This window comes from Alligator sinensis, unplaced genomic scaffold (assembly GCF_000455745.1).
Source record: "Alligator sinensis unplaced genomic scaffold, ASM45574v1 scaffold998_1, whole genome shotgun sequence".
Lineage (NCBI taxonomy): Eukaryota > Metazoa > Chordata > Crocodylia > Alligatoridae > Alligator > Alligator sinensis.
The window spans coordinates 869,971-878,474 of record NW_005842630.1 but is presented as its reverse complement, the minus strand read 5'-3'; the positions used below and the strand labels follow the sequence as shown (position 1 = coordinate 878,474).

The 8,504-nt window shown below is 55.2% G+C and overlaps 2 protein-coding genes across 4 annotated transcripts in view; both read left to right on the top strand.

Moving 5' to 3' along the window:
- The window catches only part of TMX2 (thioredoxin related transmembrane protein 2), a 6,637-nt gene extending 1,443 nt beyond the window's left edge, over nucleotides 1–5,194 (top strand). The window contains exons 3-7 of the mRNA XM_025215206.1: nucleotides 798–874; nucleotides 1,907–2,013; nucleotides 2,223–2,288; nucleotides 2,635–2,764; nucleotides 3,657–5,194. Of these exons, the coding sequence (XP_025070991.1) occupies nucleotides 798–874; nucleotides 1,907–2,013; nucleotides 2,223–2,288; nucleotides 2,635–2,764; nucleotides 3,657–3,818 (542 nt within the window). The 3' untranslated portion in view covers nucleotides 3,819–5,194. The remainder of the gene's footprint in view (nucleotides 1–797; nucleotides 875–1,906; nucleotides 2,014–2,222; nucleotides 2,289–2,634; nucleotides 2,765–3,656) is intronic.
- A 365-nt stretch (nucleotides 5,195–5,559) lies between these two features.
- Nucleotides 5,560–8,504, top strand: SELENOH (selenoprotein H). Of its 3 annotated transcripts, none has more exons than XM_025215207.1 (5): nucleotides 5,560–5,578; nucleotides 6,132–6,290; nucleotides 6,607–6,752; nucleotides 7,072–7,200; nucleotides 8,282–8,504. In XM_025215207.1, the coding sequence occupies exons 2-4, from the start codon at nucleotides 6,133–6,135 to the stop codon at nucleotides 7,170–7,172; spliced, it is 405 nt and encodes a 134-aa protein (XP_025070992.1). In that variant the 5' UTR covers nucleotides 5,560–5,578; nucleotide 6,132; the 3' UTR covers nucleotides 7,173–7,200; nucleotides 8,282–8,504. The 3 variants fall into 3 exon arrangements, with proteins under 3 accessions (XP_025070992.1, XP_014380067.1, XP_006033475.2); XM_014524581.2 differs by lacking the exon at nucleotides 5,560–5,578 and adding an exon at nucleotides 5,606–5,716; XM_006033413.3 differs by lacking the exon at nucleotides 5,560–5,578 and adding an exon at nucleotides 5,662–5,712.

The window sequence follows — 8,504 nt, the reverse complement described above, 5'->3', positions numbered from 1 at the left end:
AGCAGGGCTGGGCTGTCCCAGGGATGCAGATGGGATGGGGAGTTAAAATGTCTGGGTCCAGCTCCCGGCCATTATGGGACTGTCCTGCCTCTCCTCTCTGCAGGGGCAGAGAGGGTATGTGACAGCATTGGTTTAAGTGTCATCCGTGATCCATCTTTGGACCAAACACCATCCTCTTGATGAAGTCTTCCCACTTTTATTCTGTCCGTGTTGGAGCAGTGGCTGCCCCAGAGGGCACCCACTCCTTCCATATCAGCCCTTTGCCCCTATCAGTGGACTTGCTTGCTAATATTGTCTGAATTATAGTGGCACCAACTGGCTCCAGCCCAAGATAGTGCCTATTGCACTAGGGACTGCACATGCAGCATAACCACTGCCAGCCTGCCCATTATGCAGAATTCAGGATGTAGGGTGGCAGCTCTTTCTGGTGCATAGCCAAGTGGCTAGGACTTGGGACCTCTTTTCTTCTGTTCCTTGCTGTGCCGCTGTCCCTGCTTGGTGAGCTTGGGCACAGCTCCTCCACTATCTGTGCCTCAGTTTCCCTATCATGAAATGTGTTTTGATTCCAGTTGATGTTAAGTGCCAGGTGGAGGTGCTGCCACTTGGCTCAAAAGCAGGATGCTTTTAAACCAGCCTCACCAGGGTTGGCTGCTGCCACTTCCCCAATCTGTGCCCCAGTATGACAGGTCCAGCACCCTCCAGCTTTGAACAGTGCAAAGACTGAGCAAATTGCTCCTGGGGTGGAGGCTTGTACAGAGTTGGCCCATTCATGATGTGCCATGTGTATGCCTTTCTAGTGTTCCTGATGACCTGCAAGCCCCCCCTCTACATGGGCCCTGAGTACATCAAGTATTTCAGCGACAAAACCATTGATGTGAGTATTTCCTGCTTCCCTGCCTCCCCCTGTCCTCCAAGCCATGAAGTGTGTATAAGCTGGGTTGGCTTGCAGTAGATCTGTACCGCTGTTTAGAAGGTCACCGTTATCTACCCCTACCACATGAGTTGTTCGCCTCTGTTTACATTGCTTTGTCATATACATGCCAAGCACAAAAGGAGAGATGGGTAGTGGGCAGCATGCCAGTGGAGCTCTTCTAGGAATCGCCTGTCCACCACCTGTCTCTCCTGTGCTTGGCTATAATGATGAGCAGTAAAGCTAGGAAGTAACACACAGAACATCTGGAAGCTGGGTGCTAGCAGACAAGACCCTGCAACACTGTGGTGAACTCTTTGGGGGATGGGGGCCATGCTTAGGAGAGCTTCTAGGGGTAAACAGGCCTGCTGCCAAGGATGAGTTTAAGGGTGTTTAACTGTAGGGTGCATTGGCAACACATGGGGGGTGCACGCAGGTGCACAAGGACCCCCTATCTAGGCGGTGTGTCCCCTGTGAAAGGCGCTGCCAGCACTGCCGGTGCCATCTGTGGGCAGTTGCTGCTTTCTCCTCCCCTGCCGTCAACACTGCCAGTGGCATTTGCAGACGGTCCCTGATTGCCACTGATGCTGCCAGTGCTGCCTGTGGGTGGTTGCTGACCATGGTCGGCGCTCGCCCTCCCCCTTGCCGCCGACAGTGCCACGGCTGCCTGCAGGAGCTCACTGCCTACTGCTGCCCCACTCCCACTGCTGACAGTGCCACCATTGCCTGCAGAAGCTCACCATGTGCCCCCCACCTCCAAGGGCACGTGGTGTTCATGGTAGGCTAGAAGGGTAGGAATAGCAGGGGTAGGGCTGAGTAACAGGGTAGACATGCCCTTAGAGACCAGCTTTGAGCCTGTGTTTGCCCCTTTTTCAGCCTATCCAGCAGGCTGTGCTATAACACAAGGGAGGGAGACCCACCAGGGCACTGGCCTGGTAGAGTTGGGGCCAGACCTGGAGCATTGGTCTCCAACTGATCTGTTGCTACATCTTATAGGAGGAGCTGGAGCGGGACAAGCGGGTGACATGGGTTGTGGAGTTCTTTGCTAACTGGTCTAGTGAGTGCCAGTCGTTTGCACCCATCTTTGCTGACCTCTCTCTCAAGTGAGTGACGTCCAACTGGGGATTTGGTGAGTTGGGGCTGGTGGGGGGTGGAGGGGGGAATGGGAAGGATCCCAATTGCACCCTCTGCCAAGCTGGACTCTGGGAACGGGAAGTGGAGCTGCCTTAGCCAGAGCTGGGGCTCATGGCAAAGGAATCAGCTTGTTTGGCATCTTCTTGCACTAACCACAACTTTCCTCTCCCCCACCCAGGTACAACTGCACAGGGCTGCACTTCGGGAAGGTGGATGTGGGCCGCTACACAGATGTGAGCACCAGGTCAGCATGTTCAGGCTGTGCTAGGCATGGGGATCAAGAGGTGCAATGCTGGGGCTGCCCATTCCCTGCAGCACTAGAGTGACTTCAGGATCTGAAAGTTCTGCCTTGGCTGCAGGGGACCCTTGTCCTCTAATCCTACATGGGAAAGGGTCTGAAATCTGAGCCCTTCCTCTTGTCTCTGCCCCATTACCAGGGGGTTTTCTGGTTGGGAAGGGCAGGTAGGCTCAGCATGCCTTTGCCTATCTGCAGTAGGGAGCCAATATTCTTCTAGAGATCCAGGGATCAGGTAGGGGACATGAGTGACCGGGGTGGGGAGTCACATTGTTTGTGTCCTCTGTCTCTGCAGGTATAAAGTGAGCACCTCACCCCTCACCAAGCAGCTGCCCACCCTGATCCTCTTCCAGGCTGGGAAGGAAGTAATGCGTCGGCCACAGATTGATAAGAAAGGCCGGGCTGTCTCCTGGACCTTCTCTGAGGTGGGGTGTGCATGTGCATGAAGTATAGGCTGGGGTCTGGGGGTGCCTGCATTATCAAGCAAGGGGATTCTCTCATGGTTGAGTCATAGGGGGCTGTATGCACCAGGTGTCCTGTTGTTGCCCCTAGGATTCCTTTTACTAGAGCCCCCCAAGGATTGACATGAACCTTTGTCCAATTTGGTGTCAGGTAAACTTTAATAATAGTAACCTGTAGGCTTTATTAGAAGTTTCCTCCCTGTAATGTGACATGGCAACCGGTTTCTTCAGTCGTTACAACAGCAACTTTTGGCGGTACCAGCCTCAGATCCTCTGCTTTGAGCGTGGGATATTTTAGTTTCTGGAATCCCCATTGTTCGAACAAGAATTCCAACAAGGGTGCTCTTGTCTCCTGAGGGTGGCAACACAAAACGCACACCATCTTTGTCTACTACTTTTATAACTTTTTCTCACCTCAAACTGTCCAGTCGTCAAGTTCCTTACCTCATCTTTTTAGATAAGGTACTCCAATCCTATTCCATTTTTGGCTTCCTTTCCTTCTAGGGCAGTGATCTCCAACCTTCTTATGGTGTAGATCACTCTTCAGAACTAAATGTTGCCCCAGGATATACTGCCCCCCACGCCTTTGGACCATGGAGTGTCCCAGACCCAGCCGGGTCCTCCAAGGACTTTTTGCTAGTGGCATTATTGCCTGCATTCATATTCCTTCAGGCCATGAAGACCCTACTTTTAAATGGCCCTTGCAGGTTTTGCTTGTTCCCTAGCCTTCTCCTAGTAACAGGGCAGGTGCTCCCTGTTGCAGGGCACTTCTACCCACTGGCTGTTTGGGGTCCTCCTGTTGAAGGGTGCACGAAGGCTGTGGCAGTGCTGATGCTTTGATGTCTCTGTGCTGCAGGAGAATGTGATCCGGGAGTTCAACCTCAATGAGTTGTACCAAAAGGCCAAGAAGCTGTCTAAGCAGCCACGAGATGACGTGCCTGAGGAGGCTGCAGAGCAGCCAGAGCTCCTGGCTGCTGGCGTGGAGCTCTCTAATGGTGAAAACAAGAAGGACAAGTAGAGCCTTTCCTACCCTTCCCAGATAACCCCCTCCTTTCCCCTTTGTTTGTGCTGCAGCAGTGCCCAGCAAGGCCCAGCTGTGGGCTGGTGCCCCAGCATAACTAGTGGAAGCTGTGTGAAGATGGGTCATGCCACCCCACCACCCTCACCCCCCTACACATGCACCCTGTGACATGTGGGACTAGTCACATTTCTGCATCTCTACTCTTTCCTTTCCTGGGACAGGGTGCCCCCATGGGAATGGCAGAAAGGGAAGGAGGGTCACTGAGCCCCAGGAACTGGTGAGGGCTAGTAGCCAGCTTCAAGGGGTGAGAAATGATGGCTCTGCTAGGGGTGAGCACTGCCCATGCTTAATCAAGCCATGTCATTATGGTCCAGAAGGGAGATTCTACCTTGACATCTAAAGCAATTTGGCTTGGGGGTAAAGGGCTGATTTCCCCCTATACTCCCATGCTCCAGATTGGACTGAATGAGCTGGGTAGGGAATCTGGGAATGGAGCAGGGGCTGGGTTTGAGCTGGTATGGATTGAGGGAAGAAGATGCCTTTCTGGTCTACCCTGTGTTTAGTCCAGTATGCCCTGGCCAAAGATCTGCGCTCTCAATTTGGATCATGGTTGTGGGGTAAAGATTGTTTCAGATGTACACTGGTTACTGTGGCTTAGTAGGTCTCAGCCTCTCCTCTCTCCCCCCCCCCCCCCGGCAGGGTTTTGTGCTAGGGGGTTGGCCTGTTACCTAGAGGGAGTCCTATCAGAGTATATTCTCCCCCTTCCCCCCTCTTCCTCTTCTACTCCATAGGCTCTTGGTTTCATGTGGCACTGCTTGGGAGAGCTGTCTATGTTGCTTATTGGGGAAAGCAAGGCTCTGGGCATTGTAGTGGGGCAGAGCAGTACATAGGTGACCAGCTTGCTCATCCAAGCCAAGGAATGATGGGAACTGGGCTTTGCTGCTCTGGAAGACTCCTGAGGGAGGATTGCCTGCCTCCTGACCCAGGGGTTTCTGCCCCTCTTCCCTTCCTCTGGAAGAGGAGGGCAGAGCTCACCACTGTTTCCCTGCTCTTGTCCCTGTGTCTAGCAGTTTTTGGTTTAAATACTTCAAGTCCCCATGGCTCAGTTCCTTGGACACAGGAGCTGGCCACAGGGGCAGTTGTGAGGGTGCCTGGAGCAGCCAGTGGCTTAGCAGGATGCTGCCTGAGGGGCTCTGTCTTCAGGAGAGCAGGTGGCGCAGCCCCTGAGTTGTGCGTGGCAGCAGAGCCCTCCTCACCCAAGCCAGCAGCTGGGAGGGGAGGAGTAGGGGATGCAGGACAAATGCTCCTTATGCTTCTAGAAATCATCATCTCGTCCATCGGCAGTTACTCTGTAATAAACCTGACAACAACCACCCTTTGTGCTGTGCAGTGTCTGGGCTCGCAGAGGAGAAGGGGCGACCAGAGGCACCGGCTGTTTCAGCTGGGTGCTGGGACCAGAGTGGAATGCGCCCCTCCTACGGGCAGGGCCCGGGAGAAGGCCTGGCTTCTCGCGGGTGCTGCTGCGGCCCCGCACCCGGGGAGGCGGAGGGGGAGGGGGACACCACAGCCGGAGGCCCTATGCTTCCCTCGGAGAAGAGGCCACGCCCCCTGCCTAGCTCGGGTGACAATTAGCTCTAGAGAAGCCTCGTTCGAAATGTTAGGTAATCACGGGGCCGGAACCATTCCGCAAAACGGGGCGGGGCGCAGTGCGTTTTTGCCTTGCAGCGGGGGTGGGCCAGGGCCAGGCTTGATGGAAGGTTTTTCCCGTCTTCTACGTTCCCACTGTCTTCGCTCCCCACTTCTTTGGGAAATGGTTGAACCCAGAGCGTTGCCCCGCCCCCTTCCGTGCTGGCCCCACGTGCCTCCCGCAGTGGCGGCCCGGGCGGCGGCGGTAGGTGGGTTCGTGCTGCGTAGCAGCGGCGGCGGCCTTGGGCCCGGGCCCTGCCCAGGGGACGAGACGCGGCGGGGCCCTCAGAGCCGGGGCGGCGGGGCCGTGCTCAGGCAGGAGGCGCCGCCGCATCTCGCGCATGCGGCCGGATCAGGCCGGAGCGTTCTTCCCTGGACCCGGCCAGCTCCTCCCTGGCCCGGGCGGGCAGTGCCACTGCCCTTGTCTCGTGCCCGGGGTTATCCCCGCCCGGCTGGTTCCCTCTGTCCCTTGAAATCCCTGCGCCCTGGGTGGGGGTGCGCGGGCTCTGCCCCCGGGTCCCCTCCGGCCCGGTCCGCGCCCGAGCAGCCTTCTGGGACCTCGGCGAGCGGGAGATCGGTCCCCGCGGGAGGCTGAGAACCTGCCCCGCTTGCTCTCCTGGGCAGGATGGCTCCCAAGGGGCGGAAGAGGAAGGCAGAGGCCCCCGTGGCAAAGGCTGAGAAATCAGAGGCTTCGCAGGCCAAGGACAATCTCGATAAGTTGCCAAAGAAGCAGCGGGGTGCAGGCAGCGCGGGGGCTGGGCCCCGTGTGGTCATTGAGCACTGGTGAGTCCCTGCGGCTGGGGGCTGCTCAGTCCTTATGGCAGGCGCCAGAGCTGCCCCCTAAGGAGGGATGGGTGGCAGTGGCTGTCTTCGGTGGAGAACGAGAGAAGCGTGTCCTGGAGCAGGGCGCGGTTTGGGGGGGCCGAGCCAGACTGGTGCCTGGGACACGCTGGACGGATGGTACAGCCTGAGGGTGGCTGGTTGCAGCAGGATCCTAAGCCTGTCGGCCCCCATCACTTCACACACGTGTTCCTTGCTACTGCTGCTGTCTCCTTATCCTTCTCTGCCCGTGGGTTAACCACCTCTTCTCTTCCTGCAGTCAAAGCTGACGAGTGTATGGGCGCAATGCCAGTGCTCTGAGCGAGGCGCTGCGCCATGCTGTTGACAACCTGGCAGTGGAAATCAACCCTGAGAAACCACGTAGGAATAGCTTCGAGGTGTCCCTGGTGAAGGAGGATGGAAGCAGTAAGTGCCGCCTTCATGGGGAGGTGGGGTAAAGGTCCTGTTCAGGTGGGGCCAGTGCCTTGATGGACACCTGATGAGCTTCCTAAAAGCAGCGTTTTGCCAGGGTTTCAGTGCTCTGGGAAGGAGGGTGGAGGCAGGCTGGGCAGTTTGGAGGTAGGCCCCTGTTGGACTGAGCTCAGTGAGGCAAGGACCATCCCTGCTCCTCCTCCAGGGTCTGCAGTGCTGTGAACACTAAGCCCAGCCATGGGCTATTGCAGTACAACCCAGTGAGCAGTACCCCTTCTGTAACCCCAAGCCTTCTTTGCTTTGTGCATTTTAGTGGTGGAGTTATGGAGTGGCATTAAGAAGGGGCCGCCTCGCAAGCTCAAATTTCCTGAGCCGGAGAAGGTGGTTGAAGCACTGAAGAGCAGCTTGGCATAAAGCAAAATCAATGGGACAGGAGACTGAGGTGAGTTGTTCCTAGTGGGGTTTTCACAGAGATCATGTCTAGGGCAAAAGGAAGGACTGCACCTCCTCAGTCAGGGGCAGAGCTGTAAGGAAACCCCCCTACCTTAGAGTTACTGTGGCATTTAAAAACCACTATGAGGGGGAATCCTGCAGACTGGCGCAGATCTGTTCTGTTAATGGATAAATTCGTGACTTCCTAATACTGAACCAAGCAGGGCTCTTTCCTCCTTGCCAGAATGGAAGATCTCAAAGGCCATTCTGTCTCCCCTTGGCTCTGCTGCAAGGCCCTGTCACTGGAGTTTGGTTTCCAAGTGTTGGCTGTGTGAGAATCAAGTCCCACTGGCAGTCTCCTGGCTGCATTGGTTCTGCATGGTAATACTTTGTCACAGCCATTAGCTGTCTCAGCAGGCATCAGGTCTGGTTCCCATGCACCCTTTTGCTGTTTTGCCTATAAGGCAGACCTTTGTTTAAAGGGATGTGATGGGCTGAATGGTCCAGCAGGCTGCAGGCACATAGCTAGGCCAGATGCCTCAGACTAGACAGAGCCAGTACCACCAAGGTGGGTGGGGGAAGTAGTACCAAGATAGGGCTGGCTTAACTATTTTTTTGTGAGGACGGGTTTCCACTTGCCTGCCAAATGCTGTTGGAGGGAAAGCAGCAGCTGGAGAATGTGATTGAGTTCTGGATCAATAGCTTGGCTACATAGCGGAAGCCTGAATGTACACAGCATATTCCTTCTCTCCAGCCCTCAGGTTAGGGTCTGCTATCTACAGGACTCAAAAAAACCCCAAACAAACAAACAAAAAAAAACCCTTGTGACTAAGCACCTCCAGTGCAGGTAGGTGCTGTGGGGAAGCAAAATGCAGAGAGGATAACTGTCTTGATGCCACTAATGACTCCTGTAGTTTTAGGTCACTGTTGTTGCATCCTGGCCCAGTGACCTAACCACTCATCTTAACAGTAGTCTGTGGACCTGAGTAACGTGACAGCCTTCTTGGTGGAAATGTAGGGTGGGTAGTTAGATGTAACACCCCTTGTTCCTCTGTCAGGATCAACACCCTCTCTTCCTCTTCCCCTTGCAGCCAGGCTGAGAACCAGTCTACTTCTTGTGAGAACCAGAGCATTTATGAAGAGGTGTGATGAAGTGGGGGCATAAGCCAGACCCAGTCACATTTCTGATGCTGCAGCTCTACACACAGGGAGCCAATGGCCACAGCATGCCACTCTGTTTCCCTTCTTACAAGAAACCAGCAGTGATGATTTGTTGTAGTTCAGAATTTTGTAATAAAGTTTATAGAAACGCCA